The sequence below is a fragment of the Echiichthys vipera genome, assembly GCF_963691815.1.
Source record: "Echiichthys vipera genome assembly, chromosome: 17".
NCBI lineage: Eukaryota > Metazoa > Chordata > Actinopteri > Perciformes > Trachinidae > Echiichthys > Echiichthys vipera.
Window position 1 is genome coordinate 7,105,913 of NC_139842.1, and position 27,599 is coordinate 7,133,511.

General features: G+C 41.2%; 1 protein-coding gene across 1 annotated transcript in view; it reads left to right on the plus strand.

Moving 5' to 3' along the window:
- Positions 1-16,957: 16,957 nt before the first annotated feature.
- The window catches only part of LOC310959904 (protein shisa-8), a gene marked incomplete at both ends in the record, with an annotated part of 103,278 nt that continues 92,636 nt past the window's right edge, over positions 16,958-27,599 (plus strand). The window contains one exon of the mRNA XM_083931429.1: positions 16,958-17,523. Within this exon, the coding sequence (XP_083787555.1) occupies positions 16,958-17,523 (566 nt within the window). The remainder of the gene's footprint in view (positions 17,524-27,599) is intronic.

Below are 27,599 nucleotides of genomic sequence, written 5' to 3' on the forward strand. Positions count from 1 at the left end.
GCCAAGATCAACTGAACTTGGCTCGATGTGTTGCCAAGGATAGGGAATGATGGAAAGAGCTTATTGTGGCCTCATGTCCCACAGGGGACGGAGAGGATTAAGTAAATTAGGAATTTTTAAGCTTCATTTATACTTTGCATTAAGAGGTTACACCATCCCCTCAGCAGCTACATACTCAAGCTCAGAAGGCAATGCCATAACTGACGTGCGCATTATAATGCTCTGTTAATTACCATTCCCTCATTAATCTAAACGGAGTGGACAATTTAATAGGAACAGCTGTCAGTATAACAATACAATTCAATGATACACAAACAATCCTCCAAATCCAACCCCAGATGATTCGTCTTACTGACTTTAATGATCCACTGACATTTCCTCCAGCACCACCATGAGGTTTCATAGTTTTGGTATCATGACTACTGCTGGCTAACATGGAATTTGCTACAGGTATTCAAGACCCCATCAGGTTGAATTGTAATAGTTTTGGTGGTCCCTTTGCTTTTCATTGAGTGCCGTCATCAGGTGAAGATTTGAAATACTTATTACAAAAAAATACCTGCAAAACTAATGATATTCCCACCAGCCTCAGCCTTAGTGCAAATTTCGAAATGTTAGCATGCTGAGACAGAAATGATCCATCAAGTGTTCTTTTAATATGACAACAATCCAAACCCACATACAGTACATCCTGCTCTGATTAGGAGCTCAGCATTACTGCTAGAATAATTTAACAAGATATGTTTTTGGCCTTGTTCTGTGTAAATGGACATGAGCAATTAACCTTATACAACCCCTATGTGTGTACCATGGCCTTCAGGGGAGCCCACTTTTTTCAGCACATCTGATACAGCATATGATAATCAGTTACCACATCAAACTTCCACATGGGTACCAGAGCCAAACATCGCATATACTGTCCGTTGGCGGGTTTGTGTCCCAGCAGGTGTAGCATCAATTGATAATAATTGCGGTAAAGGATGCTGTTGCCTGTGGTTGCTTTTCAGTGGGTTGGCTTAGGTTTTTTTTTAGGAAATCCAAAATTTGCAAGAAAGGTTCGTTGTTTTCTTTTGGCATATTTGTATCCTGACTACAAAGCAGAGAAATTAATAATGGCGATTCAGTGCGCAGATTGAGAGGGACTAGGAACGTTCCCCCCTATACCCTTTTTTAACGTAAGTGAAGTTTTTTATATTGCGCGCTCTGATTTATATTGCGCGCTCTGATGGTGATGACAAGAATAGCATGCATGCCAATCTTTCAAATCATTGTTTTCAGGGGAGCTCATTTCTTCTTCAGAGGAGCTGAGCTTCCCCTGGCTCCCCTGTAGTATGCACCCGGCTGCCACTGGAGTCAGATCAAAATGTCTCAGTGCAGGTGTATTGTAGAGCAGGTGAATTATGGACACACAGTGAAGATTCAGTGTCATGGCAATACACTGAGCAATACATCAATGCTAATACGTTTAGTCTTAAAATGTCTCACTTTAATTGTATAAATGGTCTAAGTGAAAACGCGTACACTTGAGATGCAAATAACATGATAATCTGAATTGGTTTGCAGTTGTGGGGTTTGAAGAAGTAATAAACATGTCTTACAGTAAGATTGTATTCAGATGGATATTGCTGTGTGCACAACAATTGACTGTAAATCAAATCTAATAGTGAACATCCATTTTCCTCTTCTAGGAACAAGGACATTCTCTGTGGCTGGAGAACCTCATTTCATGATTTTGATTTAGATTGTTTGTGATCGGTGGAGACAGATTTTGTGATGAACCCATTTCAGAAGAGCCTAAAAATTTGAAAGGGATAATGAGGTCAGTGCGGCGGACTTTGATGATGGGGAAGAAAACCTTTCCGTGGTTGTTCCTATAGCTTCGGAGCAAAGTGAAGACAACGGGTTTGGAATATAAAAGAGAAACGGAGACTAGGCTTTGTAGGAGTTAAATCCAGTTAGACCCAAGGTGCTTTTAGTGTAACAAGTCTTTTCTTTTCAAAGCATGCTATCTATGGGAAAAGAAAGGGGAAAACAGTTACTTATCAACATCAGGGATCTACCGGGACCACAAACTCACTTTTGTTCCTAATAACTCTCTGGTGCACACAATATGCATTGTTACCTTGTGGAGTATTTTGATCCTCTCTAGCCAATAAAAGGAGATATCTCTTGGTAAAGTAGCTACAAAATCTCAGACTGCAAGAGTTGTGCTCTCACGCTACTTTGTTGGAGACTACATCGTTTCTAAACAATAACAAACAGACATGTTTCAGCTCCCACTGCTCACTGACACGAGATGGGTTGGACGTTTACAGCCCAAAATTACAAATTGCACACATATGGTGACTAAATCAGGACTGTTCAGATGAATTATGAATACCGGACCTCTTTGAATAAATATTTGAATGGACACAATGAATAATTTTGGCTAAATTTGAATATTTCAGTGTTCATATTACGAAGTCAACCATTAAACATTCTGATAGTTTCATTCCTCAAGAAAAAAAAGAGAATTCAGTAACTTGGGCATTGCCATAAGCCTCCTTGCCCCGACTTTCCCTTTGAAGAAGTTTAAAGAATCAAATTAAAGAGGAAGCCCTGACTTTGATACTGCCATCTCAGCATGAACATTTTAGATTAGATCAGGAAAAATATCCTCCCAGAGGCAATTTACTTTCCAATATATATCATGTATTTACACGCTTTAAAATATATGGGATTTTCTCTAGTTTACAGCCCTTCACGAAAGCTTAAAGGTGCTCCTGGGCTCTTCATGGCACGTAGGTAATCCACTGCAAACGCTGGAGTGTGTTTCTCAACATACGATAAGATGATAAATATAGAGTTGGATAAACAGCTCCAGGGCAAAGCACTGAGATTGGTGATGTCATCAGCTGTACCGGACGAGATATGAGTCATCCACAAGTTTAGGAGCCTCGGTGACGAAAACATCAGCCGTAAACTAGGCTAATCCACTGAAATCCACATATTCACTGCGCGCGCACACACACACACACACACACACACACACACACACACACACACACACACACACACACACACACACACACACACACACACACACACAGCATAGACGCGTACTTAAACCAAAGTGGTGCCTGCATAGATGAACAAGAGATTAATTATGGAATATACTATTTGATAATAGATGTGTCAATTATAGACCTGACACTGTATAGCTTTCAAACATGTTAATTTAAAGTCTTCACACTTGTGTATGCACATGCATGCACAGATTAGTGAGCTACAATAAAGGCCTACTGGATTTTACAAATCCGCTTTGTGTCAAGAAACTTTAGCAGCAGAGAGAAGAAGCAGGCGAGGGCAAGTGTGAATGTCTCTGCATCAACAAGGTCTCCTTCCTGCAACTCTAGCCAACTCTCATTTCCAGTTTGGACATATTAGATGGATTATTGAACGGGTCTACCCAGCACAGGCCCTTGGCCCTAGTGGTCATTGGGTCCCTGTGACGGCATCTGTTTGAAGTGACTGTTAACATTTCTTGCTAAACAAATGACTACAGAGATGCAACACCACTACAAAGACAACAGAGAAATGCAAAATGACAAAAACCCTCAAATGACCACAGAAAGATGCAAAACTAGACCTCAAAATATTACAAGAGATGCAAAATGACCAAAAAGACATACAAAACTAACAGAAAGAGATGGAAAATAACCACAAAGACACTCAAAAAGAATAGAAAGATATGCTAAATAACTACAGAGATGCAAAAAAAGAATAGAAAGAGATGCAAAATGAACAAAAAGACATGCAAAATTAATAGAGATGCAAAATGACAACAAAGACTGGCAAAATGAATAGAAATACATGCTATATGACTACAAAGAGATGCAAAAAAGAATAGAAAGAGATGCAAAATGACCATAAAGACAGGCAAAAGGAATAGAAAGTCATGCTAAATGACAAAAAAAACTGTAGAAAAACAGAAAACTGTAGAAAGAGATGCAAAATGACTACAAAGAGATTTATGATGAGACTTGAAACATCTCCAAAAACACGCCAACAATGACAACTGAGACCCAAATAATAAAAAAGAGACACAAAACATTTACAGAGAAAAATGAGATTTAAAAAGTGGTACACACACTAGTACTGTTGTTTACCAACTGAGTTCATTTGAAACAAGGACTACTCCTTCAATCACTCACGCTAATCCCTAATAGGAACACCAATTGACCACAAAGACATGTCAAATTTATAACCATAATTTAGTTTTAATCTGTGGATCTTATTCAGGAGAATTCTGGGCCTATTACATGTCTATACCCAATGCCGACTGTCTCATTATCTGTCCATGCCTGACATTTGTGCACCTCCTTTATTTAAATCCCCCCTTTCCGTCAGCTCCTTTCCTTCCCTATTGTTTCCCCATGTCAGCAACACTACCTTAACTTTTCTTTGTTCACCTTTGGGCGACCTTTCCGTCTATGTTTTTCTCCCTAACACTCTCTTTTTCTACATCTCTCTTCACTCTGTTACTCTTTCTGAGGACAGGTCTCATCTCTGACTGGCTGATTGGGTTACTGCGGCTGTCCCTGTTGACACACAGATACACACAGTGAAAGGCTTTGCAGGGGACTCAGACTGCACTAGGATGGAACGGAGATGAATAATAATGACATGGACCTGACCACCCGTAACGACTGCTGGCTGACTGCACGACTAGTTATCCGGCCTGGTGGCTCGTTCCTTCTGGTTAGCTTATTGGTCGCTCCCTGCTGACTCATGCTTATCTCTCATCTGTACCTGCTTCTGCAGGGTTGCATGGGGATGGAGCCTATCTCAGCGCACATAGAGCAGGTGCACCATGTCTGTTACAAGGCACAAACATTTATACACAAACTATTCACATCAATGGCAGACACCAAAGCAGTGACAGATAAGAAAAGAAGAGGGAAGAGTATGGACACAAGTATAGACAATCAATCATGACCCTCATGTGCCACAAATCAGCCAATCCTCCTCCTTCCTGCAGTCTGACATGAACGAGTCCACAGCACATTTTCTCTAATGGAAAGGAGGTCATTAATTTATGGATAGAAATCAAAGTTGCTGTGAATAAAGATCGGTTTACATTAGCAGTGGTCATTGATTGGGGTAGTCTTACAAAGGAACATAGTGGAAAGAGAGATACTATGGAAATAGAGGATAGTACATACACTACACTAGATACAGAGTAGAGCACCGCTCCAAATGTATTCATTCCAATAATAAAACACAACAGGAAATTCAAGACACCCAATAGATTTTCTTCTTTTTATATCAACCTGACCCACATTGTCTTACAGAGAGGTTAGAGCAGGGCTCTCCTTTCACAGCAGGCTTTTTCTTTCTATCTGACACAAGGGAGAGGCAGGGTGAGCTCTTTGTGTACTTTCTTTTGATTGAAGACGAGGGAAAGCTGAGAGGGTTGCAGACAAAGAGGGATCGCAGTACAAAAAGTGTCACAGACGGGAATTAGACCCAGCTGGCCCGCATGGGGGGGATTCATCCACCAATGAAACTTTTATTTTAAGAGCTGCAATGATGAGAGTCCAGAAATGGCTTTAAAACCTCCAGTGAGACAGTGCTACTTTGGATAACTTTTTCCTTTTGTATCTTTAATGTTTGAGATACTATTAGACACAAATATGTATGTGGAAGACGTACAGTATAGGGTTTGCTGAAAAAATGGAGTTTCGGTAGCATTGTTTATGTCAAAGGAATTTGTTTTTGGACACTGAGCGTTAGACGGCATGTCGTGATGAGGCTGCATACTCCAACTAAATTTGGATATCTGACGTCGGCAGGTATCTGTTCCATCTGTGGTCTCTAACTGTAACTGGAGTGATGTTTCACACTGTCAATGCAATTATGCATGGCAGATATGCTGGTTACATTCTATGCACCCAGCATCAGATCAGTGTTTCCCCAACCATTATATAAGGGGACCCCCGCCCCCCTTGAAAGTCAAGTTAATTTTTTTTAATTGTAGGCTATTTTCTGAATAGCGTCAGATCCCAACAGGAGTCAGTTAAGGATCCATTTCCTATAGAACAGCTCTATACCTTTGTCCTTTCAGCAAAACAAACTAAACAGCCTTATGTTATTTATCTTATTTACACGACAACATGTCAATTCGGTCTCTACATGGTTGCGCGTTTATAATTCTCAGAAAACACCGACAGCGTTGGAGATTCACTTTTTCAAAGGTCTTTTAATAAATTTTTTGGGAAGATGCTTCACTCCTAATGGGGAAAAACTAATCTGAAACTTATCAGAGATCCTTTATTATTTTGTTTGAGGAGATGATTCACTCCTGCAAAAAACAACTAAAACAGAATTTAACAAACTGAAATTCTTTCTTCATTTTGTTGATTTTTGATTTAACTTTAGTCTGTTTCTGTTGGGGAACATTATTTGGACCTTTTGGACATTGATTATTTCAAAGACATTTTTTGATGCCGAGTGTAGCTTATTGTGTGATCCACTGATTTAAGCCGAGTTTGCATTGTGGCTCTGATTATTGTTGTATAATTGTGTTCCTTCTGTCTGGTGATTTTTAACGCCTTTTAACATTGATTCATTTATCCATGTTGGCATTGACCTTTAATATGAACTTTGAACCATTAAATTGTTTGATTAAACACCAACTGGCATGCTAAAAAGAACATTCAGGCAATCCGCTAAAGTCTTTCCTTAAATTCTTTTGTCATTGACCCCCCCCCCCACAACGCTGTACACTTGGGGGAAACTCTGCAGATGGTTGTAAAAATGACCAAATGACCGAACCTCACATGCTTATGTGCAAATGTGTTTTACCGAATGATTCTACAGTTTCTTCTGCACATCAAACAGATGTGTTGGAGGTGGATGCATTGAGAACATTTGACACAGCAACTGAACTGTGTATCACTTAAAACTCCTTGCTCCGCTTATAACTCCCACAGGAATCTCCCTTCATGCCTTTTAAGCGGTGTCTGCATCCTGAGCACCGGGTAACTGGGGTCATGTCTGCCTGCGTCATCTTTTTTTAATTGAGGCTGGTCAAAATGGCGTCTGGATCTCCACTTTTTCTTTATATAATACAGGCAGATGTGTGGCTTTGATGAGCAACACGATGTGACAGAGATTGTACGGGTTCAAAACAGTTTAAAAACAATTCTCTCTCAGGAAAACTCGACAGGATTCCCTTCCATGACTGGAAGAGATCTGTGATGAAAGGGTGTGGAAGTAATAAATGTGATTAGTCATGACTGTCATAGCCTCTAAGGCACCACCTATAATAATGTGTTCTTTCGGATTCCAACCCGTGCCCAAGTGCCTGGCCACGAGAGAAGCATGAGAGCGTGCAGAATTGCACTTTAAATGCTCATTTGGTACAGATCAGCTGAGCTGTCAGGATGTTTCAAATACCGCCGTTTTGTCACGACCCTCTGCCTCCATCCGCCGCATATTTAGATGCTCAGGTCAAGGTCTCCAGAAGTAGAGTGTTAAAATCTGTGTTGGGACGAGGTCCGGCACAGTGGATGGGTCAAAAAAACACAGGACTCCCAGGAGACAAGGGTTGGTATCTGTGCGTCCCATGCGACACTGTTACACTACAAATGTACTGAATTTAACCCAGCCCACAGTCTTCATAATCCTGACCACATAGTTTTGTTTGTATTCACAACATTACCGATGAATTCTCCAATCAGTAAAACAGTTACAGTAGTGGAGAAGTTTGACAGGTAGGGCTAACAAGCGTGTTGACAGGTGACGCCAAGAGCTTCCTCACGAAGCAGCCGTATGTGTAGATGAGAACGGATTGAATGAAAACACTGAACACCCGGTTGGTTTTGTCCATTTACAATTCCAATAAAGTTTATTCAAACAAGACAACTACGTCCTCAATGATGTTGACAAATGAGAGAAGAGAATTAGTACTTTGTGCAAATCCACCGCAGATGTCTGGGTAGATTTACAGTCTGTTCCATCACAACAGTCTCAAGACTACAGTTTTAGCCACACCATGGAAATTAGTATTCTAGTTAAACAATGCTCATCACCGTTTATAACAGATGTTTTGACAGCAGCCATGTGGGACTGTAGATCTGCTCAAATTGCAAAGCCAAAAGTTCGGAGAGCCAGAAAGGTGATTGTTCCGGCAATGAAAGAGGCATTGTGAGCCCCCTCAAACTGCACGTCAAATGACAACCAATTTGGCAGAAGTTCAGCTTGACTCTAAAATTAGCAAAGAATGAATTTAATTCGTACAGTGTTTGCCCAGCTTAACGACTCATCAGCACTTTTCATTTCAATGCAGTTCTTTGGTCTTTGCAGTGAAAAATACCAGCGTCATGGTCAGGGAGATAATATCAATAAAAATAAAGCAGCAGACACGCACATTCATAATTTCACCATAGAGCATAAACATTAAATTCCATGCTGTTAAACTCGGTCTAGGAAGCAAACTGTCCTTGTTTGTGTGATTTTTTTTTATGTGCTCAGGTATGTGTGAAAGGGTTTATTTGTGTGTGTGTGTGTGTGTGTGTGTGTGTGTGTGTGTGTGTGTGTGTGTGTGTGTGTGTGTGTGTGTGTGTGTGTGTGTGTGTGTGTGTGTGTGTGTGTGTGTGTGTGTGTGTGTGTGTGTGTGTGTGTGTGTGTGTGTGTGTGTGTGTGTGTGTGTGTGTGTGTGTGTGTGTGTGTGTGTGTGTGTGTGTGTGTGTGTGTGTGTGTGTGTGTGTGTGTGTGTGTGTGTGTGTGTGTGTGTGTGTGTGTGTGTGTGTGTGTGTGTGTGTGTGTGTGTGTGTGTGTGTGTGTGTGTGTGTGTGTGTGTGTGTGTGTCAGCTCCGAATCAATGGCAGGTATACGATGTCTGGCCCTTGCAGTCAAGGACGAGGTTGTGGGAGGGCATTGGCTCGAGAGCGGTGTTTGAACAGGGCAGTGAATCAAAAAAAGAAAAACCACTACAACCGCAGATGTCATCAAACTATACCCTTAATCCCTTGATCTCTTTGTTATTTTAGAAAGTAACTATTTAATTGCATTTTCACTTTCTCCTAAATTACTTGTTTTAAAGGCCTTTCCCTCATTTCCTCCATCTTTCCCCTCTCTCTCTCCTTCTTTTTATACTCTCATGGCCTCGTCTTAGTTACCCTCACATAACTGCAACCGCTGGCGATGTGTTCATCGCAACCCCGAACTAATCTATACTGAGTGACAGTTAGAGAGTACAGGAGTGACGAGTAGCTATGGCGTGCGGAAGGAAGTGCCACAGAGCGAGACAAAAAGAGTGGGAGTGACGGGCGCGGAGTGACGGGCGTGGCGTGACAGGCGTCGTACATACACTGGAATTTGAGAGACAATTTGATGAGAGGGTGGGAAGATGAGGTGAGATATGGCGAAAGACCGAGGGGAGGACAAAGTCAAGGTAAAGAGGCAGAGGAGGCAGCAGGTGACTGAGATGAAGAGAGAGAATGAGGTTGCCTTTGAGGAAACGTGCTTTCTGTCACATTTAATCAAGGCGGAAGTGACGAAGAGAGTTGAAAGATGTGAAGAAGGAGAAATGCAGGAGAAAAGAAGGGCATGGAATAAAAGAAAGGAGCAAAGTATCAGTGAAAGGGAAGAGGTTTTTGCGAGAGGATGGAAGTGGAAAGAAAAGGTAAAGACAGAGAGCTGGAAGGAAAGAACAGATGGACAGAGGAGAGAGAATACAGCCACTTTGTACAGTTAAAGGTGTCAAAGTAAATCATATGTATTAGAGAAGTAAACAAATAGGAGTTAATTTTCTGGATATGAACATCATCAGAATTGTTGCGGTAATCTGCAGGATCCCCTCTCCTCCCCATTAACCTGTCACCAGATTGAATCAAATATTGTTGTATTATCTCAGGGTCACATTGAAACACAATACATATTTTTACACTGTTGTCAAGATCACGGATAAACCACAAATACATTAATCTGTTTAGAATATCTCGGCTCTTAATCATTACTTTTTCTACAGCAACAATCATACTTCGTGTTACATTTGTCTCTGCAACGCACTGAGGCGTAGATGGTTTTAAGTTCCGTGTCCAGACATTCAGCAAGGTCTACGCTCAATAACATCTCATCCGTTTTTTACCACATTTGTTTGCTTGACTGATGTTGCACTGGTTAATTTCATCTTCTCTTCTCTCTCAAATAAACAACATGGAAATCAAACTTAGTCACAGCTGCAGCCATGCATGTTTTTTTTCGTGTTTTTAAATAAAAGGTTGGAATATATCAGCACAGGATTCGGGACACAGCTCCTTTTTGGGGATGCTGATGAAACAAGGGGGGATTGACTGAAGGTAGATGCGGTGTGAACGGACGAGAGAGAAATCAGAGAAGAGGAGAGATAGTTTAGCAGTGAACATATTAAGTGAATGTGCATAGGAGGTGTCCTGTCTTGGGTTTTTCGTCTTGTGAAATCTATGTTTTATTTTGAAAAAGTAATCTCCCTCTCGTTTCAGATCGCTTGACCTTCCTCTTGTGTCAACGGTCTGCTGTGTTCCCTTATTACCTGATGTGTCCACCTGTGTCCTCCTCCCTCGTGTGTATATCGTCCACGTCTTCCCCTGTCTTGTTGCCAGAGTACATTGGCTCGTCGTCTACCGCCCGCCATTACCACAGCCTCCTCTTGATTCTAAGTATTACTGTGCTTATATTTGTTTCTTTGTTTGACTCTGAAGAAGAGGGATTTTTTTGTTTCTTAAAGTTTTTAGGTCAGCTCGAGTAGCTAGTTTATTTTCATTGTGCCCTTGTTTTTCCTCCTCTTGGAGTGTTTTTGATTTGTAGTTTCTTTAGCTCTGTGCAGCATGGGTTTTTGTTTTTTTTTGCCTTTTGATTTCTCCTCATTGTGAGCGATATTCTTTTGTATAACTTTTCATAAATAGTAATTCAGATCAGTGTAGTAATCGCCTGTTGTCTTTTCCTCCCTCTGGAGTGATTTTCAGTTGGTTTGTGTGGTGTTCTTGCCACTTTTGTTTTCTGTGTTTATTCCCTTGTCCGAAATGACGAGCTTAGAGTTTTGTAGCCTGTTTGTTTATCGCTCTGTCTTAAGGTGAAACAATGTGTCAGAAATAAAGCCTGCATTTACTGTTCCCTGACAGCATTTGAGTCCTCCTTTTGCCCAGGCTTAACCATAAGCTACAGTAGTTAACACAAACACAAATAATTGCTGCAGCTCCACAAGACCAACGGGAGGTGTCCTGTGTCTTGTTCCTGGGCTGCAGAGTAGATTTCATAAATATATAAATGAAAAGACAGATATGCACCGATTGAGTTTTCCGATCCAATCCGATACTGATACCTGAGTGTATCGGCCGATACCCAATACCGATCCAGTACTACTGTTGAATGAATTAACCGTATATCTTGCCATGTGAGTGAAGGCATCAGGATAAACATAGATAAATGTATTTATTTTACATTATCAATATTTAGAGCTGGGTAAAAAAATCGATTTTGAATAGATTTCATGTAAATTTTACAATTTAGATTCACAGGGCATGAGATCGAACTACAGTCAGGGGGCCGAAGCAGGAAAAGCTTACACTGAGCTACTGTAAGCTATTTTGTTAAGCTTCCTTTTAATAAAAATGCTTTGCGTGTGCTTGAGTTTCTTATCGTAAACAGTTAGCTGTGTAATTTGTGGCTCAGGCTTTTATTTTGAAAGGTAAGAGCGGAAAGAGTGGATGTGTATGCACTGCCTTTGTCATGGTTGAAAAGAGTAATACAGTAATACAGTTTGCCATCTGGTACATGGGTGTATGAGGATGATGTATGTTTAAAGCTCTGAAGAATCACCCTCTATAAGAAAAAAAACATAGCCTGCATGCTTGTAATATTCATGTTGTGTGTGGAAGTGCTCATGAAACAAATGCAAATTAATTGCATTAAAAAAAATCCAGGTGTTTATAGGCGTATGAGCCAAATAGAGCTGGGCTGCAGCAGTTGCAAAATGTCATGCCAGACGTCGAGAGAACAGGAAATTAGGTTTTCTTATATTTAACTTGTGTGATATTCCTCTTAACGACATACAAGGAAATAAATGACTTTTCTCATTGAAATTTGAATGATGACATGTATTTATCTTCAGGGTTGTAAACTGTATGTTCAGGCCAACATGTTGCTTAGCAAGTTCAGTAGGCCTATAGGGCTGCTGCGATTAGTCAGCATAATCAATGACATCGTTGCTGAAAACCAGTCGGCATCATTTTGTGCAGGTGGGAGTGTGCACGCTAGCATCTATACACAGCGTGCTAACCTGGGCAGCCCATCTTTATGAAATCTTTGCTTAGCATTTGGTGTGAACCCAGCATATTACCCTCGTATATATGGAACTATAATATAAGCAGGAGAAAGACAGCAAAAAAGAACACAACAGAAACAGAGAATGGAAAAAAAGACGGATCTTCCATTCAGTCTGGACTCTCTTCCCTCCATCTCTCCCCTAGGACTCCCCCTCTCCATCCATCTCATCCCTCTATGCTTCCCATTTTTATTTTCAGCCAACAGCCTTTGCTCTCTGCGTCCTGCGTGTCTGATGGTGGTAAACCGATCTTTATTCACAGCAACTTTGATTTCTATTCCTAAATTAATGACCTCCTTTTCCATTAGAGAAAATACGCTGTGGACTCTTTAATGTCAGACTGCAGGAACGAGGAGGATTAGCTGATTTGTGAGACATCACAGAACTGTAGCGTGAAGTCATGGGAGTGTGTGTCGGCATGTGATATTTGTGTGCATTTTGTTACTGTGTGTGTGTGTGTGTGTGTGTGTGTGTGTGTGTGTGCGTACGTGAGTGCGTGCGTGTGTGTGTGTGTGTATTTCTTGACATAACTCCTGATGCACTCTGCCAGAGATTTTAAGCGAATTTAGGCCGAGAGGGTTGGACAGAGTACAAACAGCAAGAGAAGATGAGCTAAGGGTACTTGGAGCAAAAATAACAGCTCCAAAGGAAAAAAAGACGTGTGGCTCAAATGCATGAGAGACTGTGTGTGTGTGTGAGTGTATGATGAAAAAAAAGACAAAAAGATAAAAAGGAGAGGGAAAATTAAAGAACAGCCTTTAAACTTTTATGTTGAAAAAAAAGTTTGAAAAATGAATATTTAAGATGAATATAATGTTAGCCACTTAAAAACAGAATCAAATATTAAGCAGCGTTTCCCTTGCTGCCTTTTTCTTCCGATGAGGTTTGACCGGTTCATGGTCAGACCCAAAGGCATTACTTCTTCGTCTTCACAATCTAGTCCACATTCAGCATTGTATCTGGAATTGTTCAAAATTCAATACGTTTGGTTCTCCGTCTCTCTCTTCAGTCGGTTTCCTGGGTATTTTCTGGGTTCTTGGCTGTTTCCTTTTCATTCTCTCTGAAGACTATTCCCTCTCTCTTCCTCTCCAGGTCAAATATGTCCTTTCCTTTCAGATAGCTTTCCTTTTTTTGTCCTTCTACCTGTCTGCACACCCTTCCTATCTCTATCTCTTCCCCACTTCCTCCGCTATCCCTCAGTCAGTTCCTATTCCAGTTGCTTTCCCCATGTTTCTTAATCCCCCTCCCTTTCCTGTGATAATTCCTCTCCTCTTTCCCTCCCCTGCTCCTCTCTGTCAAGCTCTCTCTTTGGCAGCCACTCCGCTGTCCTCTTCTCTCCTCCCCTCCCTCTCTTCCTGCCTCCCTCTTCCTCTCTGTTTATCTCACTTCCTCCTTCCCTCCTTCTCTCCATCCCTCTCTCTTCCCCTAAATCAGCCCTTATAGACTGCAGCATCACACATGTTCCAGGCATGCTCCCACAAAGACAAGATTGTGCGGAGGTATTAGCGCAGTAATTTAGGCGCAGACACAAACACCACACACGTACATAAAAAAACATAAAAACATGCATCACACATGCACATGCAAAGGTTTGACGGACAGGAGTTATATGGAGATCAAAGGATAACAAAACATTAACATCAGGAGTATAGTAAATACGAAGGGAGAAAGACAAGGAGTGAGTTTGACAGCCGGGAGCGAAAAAAGAAAAGACAAAAGAAAAACGTGGGACAAAACTGGGAGAAGAGAGTGTCAGTGACACATAATGAGAGAGAGAAGAGGGGAGTGAAAGGGAGAGTCAGAGGCAGCAAGAGCCGCGCTCATTTAGGCACAAAAGACATAAGTGTGTGTGTGTGTGTCTGTGTGTGTGTGTGTGTGAGAGAGAGAGAGAGAGAGAGAGAGAGAGAGAGAGAGATCGAGAGGGAGGGGAGGAGTGAGTTGGAGAGGGAGGAGTGAAAGAAAAAAGAGAGAGAATGTGTGTGAGAGACATTGTCATCCAGTCCTGGCAGAGAACAGCAGCAGCAGCAGCTAGAGCATCACCAGCGGACGGGATACAGACACACTGAGGCAGCGAGGAAATAAGGGAATACACACTGATGATGAAGAAGCAACAACAAAGGGAGAGGATGGAATAAACAAAAAAAGCATTTGATTGCTTCTCCTATCTCTTCCCACTTCTGTTTGGAGCATCCCACAAGCAGATTACCAGTGAAAACACATACATATGATATATATATAAAATTCCTATACATATATATCACATTATGCCTGTTTTCAAAGAAGCTGCAGCCGGACAAGGACTGAATTGACAACAAAATCCATTGCATAAAAAAATTGGGAGACAATATGCAGCATTTGCCTAAAAACTGTTGCATATTAATGCTTTGAGATTTTTTTTGGTTTGGTTTTTTTTTTTGCCCAGAGGGGGAAAAAAACTAAAAAATGTATTATTTGGAAAAAAGGGAACTGAGTTGTTGAACAACAAAGAGCTTCTGCTGCAGATAGTCCTTCATTTCCGAGGGGGCTTCTTTTGAAAACAGGATTTTTTTTTTTTGCTCTGCCCTCATTGCCACACGGCTGTTTAGCTGTCGCATCTCCACTTGTCTCTGTCGTCCGTATGGGCTGGGGGAGTATTATTCCGGTGAGGCTTGCACAAGTGCGACACTGAAAGTGCAGAGGGCAGTCCACAGGCTCTCTGACCCCACGCTGATATTCCCTCAGCAACGACAAAAGCCCGTACAGCCCGACTCGGGCTGAGAGAAAAGGGTGAGGTAAGTTGTGCAGGAGAGAAAGAGGCAAAAATATCAAAGAGAGGATAGGAGATTTTGATCAGAGTGTAAACAAAGAGACATAATCAAAAACTGAGGCAAAAGCAAACGAAGGAAGGAGAGACCAAACCATCACAGCCATGATCCGTTGTGTGGGACATTCCACTCTGGCCAAGTAATTCCAACATGTCTTTTCATGGCTTCTCTCGAGTCTTGGATGCAGCGACGCTAAGACATTAAGATCAGAGATTCAGTATCACAACATCAAACCCCCTCCCCTCTCTTTTTCTCCTCCTCTCGCCTTAGTCTTAGCACTTGTAGGGCAGGACCGAGCACGCTGACAGACACAGCACCCAGCTGGTGTCCTGAGTCTGTAAGAGACCCTGGGATCCACAGAGAGGAGGGGTTCCACCCAGCAACAGCAACAGGAGCCCCGCACACAGCAAGAACAAAAAGCCACTGGACTCCTTGTGAGTCGCTTAAAAGCTACAAACACTGACAGAGCACTGTCACCAGGGGGGATTTAGCTGTTTGTGTGTGTGTGTGTGTGTGTGTGTGAGAGAGAGAGAGAGAGAGAGAGAGAGAGAGAGAGAGTGTGTGTGTGTGTGTGTGTGTGTGTGTGAGCATGCAGGAGAGAAAACACACCTCAGGTGCGAGAGCTTTTGGACTGTAATCATCAAAGGAGTTCAGCTTGACGAGAGCCTGGAGTAATGATTTAAAGATTTATTGCACAGCTGCTGTTACCTGTTGTGTCTCTGGCTGGAAATTTGACAATCTTTACAAAATTAAAGCTCAATTCTTAATATCACTCAAAAAGACTGGATCTGCACATCACAAGGGGGGAGGTAACGTTCACCAAAGTCGACCGAGGTGGCAACAAAAAAGATGCCCACGACAAAAATAAAAAAGCTTCTTTTGAACAGTGACACTTAGAGCAGGAGGATGATAGATGCAAGTTAAGCTCTGAGAGGGAGAAGTGGAGGAGACAGACACTCCAGAGGAACACACTGAACTCTGGTCAGATTCTTGCCTCGACATCAGAACCGATTTGACTTGAGTGTTGAGCATTAGAGTTGGTATCCACTCAGGAATATGAATCCGTCTCCAGAATGAAAAGCCTTTCATGTGGAAGCCTGTGACTATCTTCAAGTTTGAGAGGAATCTGCCTTTTCTGCTAGCGCCGTCAGGAATCAAGAGTTCTCACTTATCACGGATTATTCATCCACTCAACAGGGGAGCTCATTGCAGGAAATGCCGGAGGCAAGTTCATTCGTAGGAAACACCTTCTTAAACTAGATTCCCTCCAATCCACCGGATTTGGATTTGTCTACAACCGCCTCTGCTGTCTGATGATGACATATGGCTTTGTGAAAGGTGACATTTCCTGAATTTTGGAATATGTAGGCTTTGCTAAATAAACACCTACACACACACACACACAGTAAACTGCCAGGGACTGTGCATGTGAGTGTCTGCCTGCTCACAAGGTGCTTATTCACTCCTGTTGTGATGTGGGATTGATTTCTTTCACTCACTTGTTCCTCTGTCCCCTGACAACAGTTTAGTCTTCTGTAACTGTGTGCAGTAATAACTCCTACAAAGCTAATTAAATGATCTTTGCTTTTTGTCCAGGCATGCATTAACCCCTCTATATTTATCAAAACTGTTATCGCAATGATTTTTAATCCCTAAAAAGCAGATTCATTCAGTGTTCTGGACAAGAAGGATGATTAACTTTATATTTCTTTGTTGTTGTTTTTTTTTAAACCTAGGAGCATTACTATTATTAAAAAGTACACATCAGCACTGAGCTACTACAAGATTCTGGAGTAAGTCCAAGATGGCCACCTCCGTGCATCCAGTCTTGTTAAGCTTCTCCCTGGCAATTCTCCTGGGTTTGACCTGTCTGGGTGGACTGAACTCTTGGCCCTCAGGTCAGGCTTTGGCCCAGGTCTCTACCAACAACGAGACCACAGAGCCATCTATGATACCAGAGGCAGCACTGGCAACACCCACACCAGAGGCGGAGGACAAAACGGCTCCATCAAACGGTAACCGTTGCTGGGGTTACTATGATGTCATGGGCCAGTGGGACCCGCCTTTCAACTGTAACGCAGGTATTTACCTGTTCTGTTGTGGCTCCTGCTTCTACCGCTTCTGCTGCCAGTTCAAAATCCACAGTTTGGACCAAACTTCCTGTTCCAACTATGACACACCGGTCTGGGCAAACACTGGGCGGCCGGCGGAACCCGTCACAGAGGTCCAAGAGGAACCGGACAAGGATCGAACCCACATGATCGTGTATATTATCTGTGGAGTGGTGGCCATCATGGTGTTGGTCGGGATTTTCACCAAGCTCGGGCTAGAGAAGAGTCAGGGAGGACAGACTGACATGACCAACTCCAGGTATGAAGTGAGAAAGGTGGATGGATGGATGATATTGGACATAGAAGGGAGTGACAGTTAATGGGTGGATGATAGATGTGGTGATTAACAGTGAATTAGATGATTCTAATGATGTTTGCAGCTTTCTATGGCATGAAACTCCTGGTTGAAATATCAGTACAATAAACAGAAAAAAATGCGGTTCTTTAAAAAAGTCTTAGGAACAAGCCTGTGTATATAAAACGTTTAGGGTAGAAGTTAACTACGACTCCCAGTGTGCATTTCGGCAAGAATCATCCAATTCCAGAGATAAAATAGCAGGTGAAAGCCTAAGATTACAGTGTAAAAAAAAAGACTTTAGCAGCAAGGGAAATTATTTCCATTACAGATTGAAAACGAGATATTGTGGTTAAGCAAGCAGCCTGCTTACATTTTAGGGGCATTTACTGACCAGCAGCTATCTTAACATTAGCCATGCTGAATGCACGCAGCACTACAGAAGTCTTGTCCTCACGATAAAGCTGCAACAGTGAACAAAACAAGATGATTTTTAGATTAACTAATAGGTAACATTTAATTTTAATTTCAGTGAATGGCACAATCCTCCTCTTTTGGTAAAAGCTAATCATCTCCCCATAACCTTCAGCTCCTACGCTAAGCTAACACATTTTATATCAATCCACACTTAAACTCAAAACAAGCTGACCCTTCAATTTGAATGGAGTACTGGGATTAGTAACCAATCACACCACACCACAGGGATTTCTTACAGAGTGACCTAATACAACACTGTCAATCATATACAGAATAAAAATATGAATGAATATGAAATCGTATTTTCAAAACATTTTATCTTAACGCTAAGAGTACTCCCAAAGAAGGCTAAAAGTTCCTAGTTAAGATTCATTTCTTAAAACCTATTTACAAAGCCTCTGAGAGCAACTTTTACTAAGGAGTGGGAGGGACTAAGACTAGAGGGCGGGGTTAACCTTTTTGCTATGAATGACATCATGTTCATACCTTCTATGCCCACAGTGATTGGCTGAGAGGGAATGAGTCCCTAAAGTGAATTTATGATAGAAACACTTCAATGGGGAAGCGAATGAACTGCGGCACTATGTAGCCTGTGGATAGAGCGTTTATCGTCTGGTGCAAAATCCTCCTGACTGACAGCCGAGATACGCTAAGATCGTCTGCGTTGCACAGCTGCATTTTTCCCGTGGCCAAATAGCGGAGAGTTGTAACAACTTTAATCTGCAGTGATATTGGTGGTTTTTATTGGTTGGTGATGTGATGGCATCCCTGACCAACTCTACCACGTTCATAATGCCATCTCCATTAAGGCGATGCCTTTTTAAAAGCTCACTATCATTTAATCTCTCCAAAATGTTGACTGCAGCAGTCATGTGAGATCGTTCTTGATTTACTCTTAGTGACGTCTTGAGGACTCCTATGTTTTTATAGATTTAGGAGATATTTCTAGCGCTAAATGCTTTGTGAATAACACTTATCCTAAAAGGTCGGAGTCCTAAAATTAGGAGTGAAATGCCCCTTATTTTTAAGAGTTATTCCTAAATCAGCAAGTTAAGATTAGCGAGATTTGTGAATAGGACCTCTGGTCTGTGTGTTCAGTTGTGTAGCACAGTGGTGTTTATGCCGATCGTGTGTACAGACTTACGATGGATGGCTTAACTGCTCCCTGAAAGTGAAGCCAAAGCATCTTGCAGTATAGTTCTCGCCCCCTCCATGTTAGAGGATGGGACATGGACCAAACTAAAACCTTAAAGTACGCAATGTAGGTAGACTTGATTACGCTGATGTTTTGGCTTCACACTTGTGTAGGGGGAGGAAGTGGAGCGGTGTTATCCATCTTTATATACAGTCTACGGTTTATGCATGTGCATGTACATGCGTGAGTCCAACGTAAGTGTAAATTCTTGCATGTGTAAATGGGCTTGTGTGTGTCTGTCTGCTGACATCAGCATGTGTGAGAAGGTCACCAGCTGGGTAATGAATCAAGTGACTGAATCACAGAGAGGTGACAATGGGTAGGATGTCTGTATGTAACCATGAGGGAGCAATGGACATAGGGATAGAGAAGGAGAGAGGGAAAGGTCTGGATGGAGGTCAGGCAGCAGGATGGAGATTTCTAAATACAGATGTCAGAGGATATTGAGGGAGGAGTTTGGGAGGAATTAGTTGTGTTTTCTCTGTATTGGTGTAGCCATTTCACATTGATGGGTGATTGATTGCTGTGACACAACTATGACTGTGGCAATGTGTGGCCTCCAGTGAATATGAGAAGAGAGAGGGTGTTTTTTTTGGAAGGGTGGAATATTGAGCGGATCTGACTGGAGTGCAGCCAACGGCTAATTCTAGTGCAGAGCACAGGGGTGTGTGTCTGCGTGTGTGTGTGTGTGTGTGTGTGTGTGTGTGTGTGTGTGTGTGTGTGTGTGTGTGTGTGTGTGTGTGTGTGTGTGTGTGTGTGTGTGTGTGTGTGTGTGTGTGTGTGTGTGTGTGTGTGTGTGTGTGTGTGTGTGTGTGTGTGTGTGTGTGTGTGTGTGTGTGTGTGTGTGTGTGTGTGTGTGTGTGTGTGTGTGTGTGTGTGTGTGTGTGTGAGAGAGGGAAATGGAGAGGAAGAGAGGTGCACAGTGTGTGTGCTTGGTGTCATCGGCCAGCCTATCGGGTGTTAAGAGTCAGGCCATGCGGGCTCTTTTTTAAAACTCTGTCATTACCGGATCTCCTCACCTTCAAAGGGAGGATGAGAGGAAGTGGAGGAAGATAGAGGTGGATGTTAGGACTCCATTGTTATACAACACTTAGAAATCATAACACAACGATTGCTAGCAGCTCTTGGCCCATTTTCTCCAGTTAATCAAACAATAATGTGTGAAGCTGTATAGTACAATTAAAGGATTGTTTGGGAGATATTTCTGAAATCTGGCTGGCTGTCTTCAGCACATGCAGGTCACACTGTCAGAAGAGATTCAGAGTTTGTCTTGAAGTTTCTAAGAAGTGACATGCGTATGCCTCCAATCAGCAGGACAGATGTTGGCAAGCGTCCGTCCTGCTGAAGCGTCCTGGAGCAAGACACTGAGACTCACTTGACCAATCACTTTGGTCTTCTTGGATTTTTTCTTCTTCAATGGAAATGAAAAAGAGCAATTGTATTAGAGCAATTCAAGCATTACATTTTATTATAGTGTTTGCAAAATCTATAATGACCTGCCCAGTCCTCTGATTGGCTGATATTTTACAAAAACATATGCACAACAATTCATATGATGTCTTTTAAAATATGATGGAAACGTATGATATCTTATGTGACATTCTATTTAATGCCGTGAGACAGTGATGTGTGATAGTCCCGTTAAGGATAAAAAAGTATATATAGTATATCATAAATACGTGGATTGCACACAAATTACAGCCCATTACTTTGTGTAGTTATATGTGCAATGAATGAGTACAGCCTGCACTGTTACACTCACACAAGAGGTCAAAACTCCAGCAACACTTGTAGTGTAATGTCAACTTAATTGTCAGACCAATGCATTTTGTCTTGTAGCCTTCATCAGGGTCATCATAAAACACATCACAAAGAACAGCTAAATCACATTTGAATGAAGCAAAAGATTTTTAAAAGGTTAAAAAAGACAACCAGTCGTGTACATGCACATTCATATGAGCCAATGGGGCACCCACACTGGGTGCTGGTCATGTGGCTTCATGCCAATCACATTCTCAAACTGGGAGAGAGCCAAGGGGAGTGCCCAGTAATGGACATGAGTGTATAAATAAATCGACTTCACATGGGTGACACCATATTTGTTCCATTAAAAGAAGAAGTGTATCCAAGAGGCAGTACTTAAGTTTGAGGAGGTCTTAACAAAAAAAACAAGGCTATTTAATGTGGCGTACTTTGAAAATGGTATTTGCACTGAGTAAGAGAGAGTATTAGCGTGCGTTTAGGCGGATTCAAGCATTTTATGTGTTTGCAAAACATCATTTTCTTTTCTCTAAATGTTGTATCTCAGTATTCTGAGTATCCCATCCCAGCAGCTGGGTGGATGGTAGAGGGGCTGTTGTTCTGTGTTGTAGTTGTACCAATAGTCTGCACTGGTTTTTATTCTACCGTGGTAGTTATGTGTTCATACCCTTAATAGGTATAGGTTAATAGCTTATTTGTCTAAACCTAACCAGACCTTGATCATTGGCATTGCAGTCTGGTTTTGTCATTTCCGTGATGATGTAAAGTAACCGATAACACTTGCTCAAGTAGCCACTGTGCTTCAGCATAGCTGTTTTTCTGTAATTTTTTACTCATTAACTTTTGAAATGTGACAAACTGTAACAAAGTGAAGTCCTCACCAGTATGAATTAGCTCCATATTGACCAGCTAATCAATGAGCCAATGATATAATACACAGCACCAGGGTTCATTCTTCTGCATTTACTTTTAATACTTTAAGTATATCTTGCTGATAAAGGTTGTACTTATGCATGCTTGACCTTTACTTGCAAAGGAGTAGTTTTACATATATGGCTACTTTTACTTAAGTAAAGGATCTCAGTTTGTCTTGTAGCAATGCATTTTGTCGTGAGGACTTGTTGCCTATTGGACTAAATGGCTTTAATATTGCCCTTCTGTCTACCTTGTAATAATTAATATTTAGCATTAATACAAAAGAGGCACAGGTACCGTGGCAAAAGCTGAATCATTGTGAATGTGCCCTTTTGTTGTACTACCATGGCGTAGTCCCAAGGAGGTGTCTCTTAACTCATAGAAAAGGACAGAAAAAGCAAAACATAGAACAGAGAGATGGAAGAAGGCTATAATGAGAAAACGGAGACAATGAGACCAGAGCTAACCACTGTAGGGATGTGACCAGAGCCAAGTGATAAAGGAGCCTGTTAAAGGACAGTCTGCTGGAGCATGAGGAAGGGAGAACGTTAGAAGGAGGTGCTGATGAGTGAAGGGCTTGGCTGTTGTAATTTTGCTGATTTGCTATTGAGGGCTGTGGATGACTGGTCAGCTTTGTGGCCAGAATGCGTGGATAATGAGTCTTTCAAAACATTCTCCCTCTCAAGGGCATGTTTTAAAACCATTGGACTCGTCGTGACTTCTTTTAGGATGTCACTGGGATGATGTTGAGCAGTGGACCCCTTTTTTAAGGGGGGACAGGGTGGGGGACAGGATGTTCATGGTGAGAGAGCAGGTCAACCCTAGATGCTACTAAGAGTATACATCATCTGAAAGCTAAGAATCTGAAGATTAATTTCAGATGCAGCTCAGCACAGTCAGGTCCTTGTAGTGATACAATATAAATAATGATAAATTAAACGATTAATTAATTTCAATTAATTGTGAAAGTTTATATGGGCTTAAAACATTATACCATGCTATACTAGGTCTCATAAGTTGTTACAAACATTTTTTTAGTTCATAACATTTGTTGCACAGATTTGGTGCTAAATTGAACCATTTTCTTACCACTTGAGAATATGAAAGAGTTATCAAAAACACCCCCAAAATACCACAGTAAGACACCCAGACCTCGAGGAACACTGTAGAAAAAGCCATGCTGTTATTAGGCATATACATTTTTTGACATTTGGAGATTTCCCTGCGATTGTATAACGAGCGCTTGTGCCCTGGAAACTGCTCAGGAACCCTTATTATCAATATACCTTGGAAAGCCATCCATCCTCTAAATCAGGGATGTCAAAGTCAAATACATCAGAGGGCCAAAAAAACAAATTTGCTACAAGCCGAGGGCCGGACTGGTTCAATGTTTATTAAAACATATTAAAATGATTGCATATAACCTATTGAACCAAGACCTAACACAGTGTACCGTATTTTATTTAATAATTAAATAAATAATCCAATATTTTTGTATGGCTCCAGCAGTAATTTCAGGTGGAAACATTTTTCAACAGGCTCACAGACAAAAACAAACTTCCTTCAAAGAGAAAACACATGTCCTGTACATTACATGAATAAAGCAAGATTTTCTTATGACTTTAGTTATTTCAAGGAAAACATTTTCAACAGGCAAACAGCAAAAAAGAAAATGTCCTTCAAAAATAAAATGTGTTCCTTAATATCAAGATAAAGACACACAGCTTTGCCTTTTACCTCCGTGAACATGTGCTCTGCCTCCCACCCAGCTTAAAACACCCTGTTCTCATCGTCCACCTTCCCTTTAGCCATTATTAGGGGGGGTGCTGAACGTTGACATCTGCCCTGAATGCTTAAGAATATTGAAGACGGGGCGGCCCACTTGCGGCGCTACAGTGAGTTCGCGGGCTACCGTTGCATTGTGGGTAATGTAGTTTTTTTGCGTGAAAAACACCAGCAGGCGGCTGTGGCGTGCGGGCCGGTTCTAATACTAATCAAATGTCATCCCGGGGGCCAAGATAATTCATTGGCGGGCCGAATCTGGCCCGCGGGCCTTGACTTTGACACCCATGCTCTAAATGCTCCAGGTCTCTAGTTTGTGGTTTTAAATTTTCACGAGGCTGTGATTATCGTAGAGGTCACACAAGCTCATTTTATAGTGTGGTGAAAAGAAATGGTTTCACTACAATGAAATACTGCTATGGGGACTAACATTGTCACACATGAATAGAGTTGGGCTCATTCAACTCCATAAGAGTCTCAGCTTTCCAATCAAACCCACTTTACAGTATGTGATTTGAGACTGTTTAGGGACCCCCAGTATGCAGAAATATTCAATACACCATTTCCGAATAGGCCAAAATGACATATTTGTACTGCATGAAAAAAAATGCATGTTTTTTGCCCCATACTGTCTAAGATTGACATAAAGTGGGCATGTCTCTAAATGGGACACATGTGGGTACCCATAGAACACATTTTCATTCAGATATCTTTAGCTCAGAGGTTCAGCTTTGAAAGGGACCGCTTTGAAAGGGACCGCTTTGAAAATGGTCATGCCAGTTTTTCCCTTGCCAAAAGGTCTTGTAGTCTAGCTTTGGAGCATTATATAGCCCACTTGACACACTAGCATGTAATGGAGGTACCAATGGATTGTCTAGTTCACGATGTTTCCGTCATATTCACTATAGCTTTAACATCAAGTCGACGTCAGGGTTCATTCTTATTAAGGTACTTGAAAGTGCTTTTCTGACCAGTTTGTGAAAGATTCCACCCTGCTTACTATGTACTGATAATTAGTTTTCATTGGAGTTTGGTAACCCCAAGTTTTCTGTGGGTTTGGAGAAAAACAGGCCTCCCTGAGATATTATGGGAAAGATTTGGGGGGATTATGATGTAGGAGATATTCAGAGTGGTAAACTCAGAGTGAAAAATGTGTTTTAATGACAGGATAAATGGACAGATACGGTCTAAAGAGGAGGCAAATATAGTAGTTGTTGATTTCATCCATTAAAACAATAACACAGTTTTTTCTTCTCAGGTCATATTTCTCTCATTTACTCCCAGCATAATTGTCCTGCAATTTTTTTTTGTCTCAGCCCAGTTTTCCAGACAGTATGGGTGTGTTCAGGCTAAACACACAGAACTTTGCCAAGAAAGTCAATGGAGTTAGCGATCGAACCACAAATGCCTAAATTAATTGCCTAAAATGTAAATTACCAAAATAACTGCATTGAGTTTGAGACCCCAATTATAAAATATGAAGTCTGGAGAGTGTCTGAGTTTGCCGGTGAAAAACAAAAACACTGTGTGGCCAAATCATGTCTCTGCAGAATGGATGAGCCCTGGTGAAATTGTTTATCGCATTTTAAAATTCATTTTCAACCTGCATACATTTGACAGAGAGACACTTTCACCCAGCGGTGAGCGCAAAAGTGCAGTGAGTCAGAGTGTAAACATGTGTATGTCTGTGTGTGTGTGTGTGTGTGTGTGTGTGTGTGTGTGTGTGTGTGTGTGTGTGTGTGTGTGTGTGTGTGTGTGTGTGTGTGTGTCTCTATACCCGTGTGTGTGTTTGAGCCTCGTGTGTGCACTCAACGAATAAATCCAGCCATAAAGCTGTTAAGGTGGTAATACGCTGAAACCCTGGGTCAGGCAATCACAACAGGCACTGGTGCAATGATGTATAGCACAAAACACGCATGCACGCATGTACACACACGCACACGCACACACACACACACACACACACACACACACACACACACACACACACACACACACACACACACACACACACACACACACACACACACACACACACACAAACCTCTCATTATAACTGCACTGTGCCCCCCTCCTGTGTTTCCTCTATTGCACTGCCTCTCACCTCCCAAGCGGCTGTTTGCGTCTTTGTTTTGCTCTCAGTCTGTCTGCTGCTGCGTCTGTTGTGTGGAAACTGCTGCAAAGCAAAATTAAAAATGAATTGTATCCTTTGATACATGATTCAGTTGTGGTAATTAATATGCCATATCAATTTTTTTTTAAATGAACGACAGTTCAGCTCATCATTTTATGGACTGCAGCTTCTCTGAGGTCGTAGAGAAGTCAGATAACTTACACACGGGCCTTTCAAATACTTGTAAACAGATTAATATCATCACAAATGTTTAAAACGGAAATTTTTCATCTTTGACAGAAATCTCTTCACAAGATGTCAAAGTTCCCAAAAGTACAGAGCAGCGATGTCTTGTCCATGCACATTGTGCCTCTAATTGTCAGGGGCAGTGCAATTAAGGTGTTGGCCAATAGATATTTGGCACATATACTATCAAAAATGTGTTTGTACCATTACTCAAAGCACAGCTACTGTGCATTAATCACCTTAAAGATATAATCCATAAAATGTACATACAATGGTGATTGATCATATGACCCACTAATAAAAGCTCTTGTATTTGCTGCTTTGTCAAGAAATACATATGAGTGTCTTTGGCAACTTTCCCACGCAAAATTCAAATACAGCGCTCTATTAGTGACGCTTTTTCAGCTAGTCACTGAGGCTGTGTTTCATTGAAATCAGGGATCGTTACTGCTGACTCACAATGGAGGAGGAAAGGAACTCTGGGAGATGAGGTCCTAGAGGCTCACCTGCAATTACATCTTACCGGCAAAAGGGCCGCGAGAAACAACGTATCTCAAATCTTACGGATGATAACTTCAAAGTCAACAAAACAATACTTGCTAGCCAACAGCATAAATAATCTAAATAGCAGGCATAAATGAATGCTGGTGTTGACAGGTTAAGTATTAACCAAGCACGAGGTGAATAGACAGTTAAATAGTGTTTAGTGTTTTACTTAAACAAAAGTACCAATAACACATTGCGAAAATACTCCACCACAAGCAAAAGTCCTGCAATCAAAAGCTTACTCAAAAAAAAAAAGTATCATCAGCTAATTTTTTTTAAAGTTGGAAAAGTAAAAGTACTTGTTATGCAGTAAAATGTGCCCTGTCAGTGTTTCAGTAATATAAGTTATTCATATTACTACTGCATTAATGTGTATGTTGCATTTTCATGTTGTAGATGTTTAAGTTTGGGCTAATCTTTGCAGCATATTCTTTAAGAACATTATAAGTTTGTTTCTCTATTTATAAACAAAGGGTTTTAAAATATGTGTTTTAGGTTAAGGAGGAAACACTTCATCATTCACTTCATCAGAAACATTCACATTTAGAATCACCACATTTGGAGATGCATGGTTTTTGCTGGGCAGGGAGGGTATGAAAAATCGTAATCTGTAAAGTAACTAGTAACTAAAGCTCTCTACTAAATGTAGAGGGTTAAAAAATACAATATGTGAGATGTACTATTAGAATCTATTTGCTAAAATGGTTCCTCAAAAGTGTAATTAAGTACAGTATTGAGTAAATTTACTTGCACTGTATATACTGTAGGGCATTCTGTCATCATGCCTGTCTGTTATTAATGCAAACAAAACTATTTACTCCAGCAAAAAGTTGCATGTTGATGGGGAAAAGTATTTTCTTGAAACTAGAGGAAACTCTCATAAGATCACTTAACTAATCCTGCAAATACTACTATTCATGTGTTATGTAATGACAAGTGCTGACAAAGAGGGATTATTAGTAGTATTGATAGCACTAAGAATTGTGTGTGTTATCTTCATCAGTG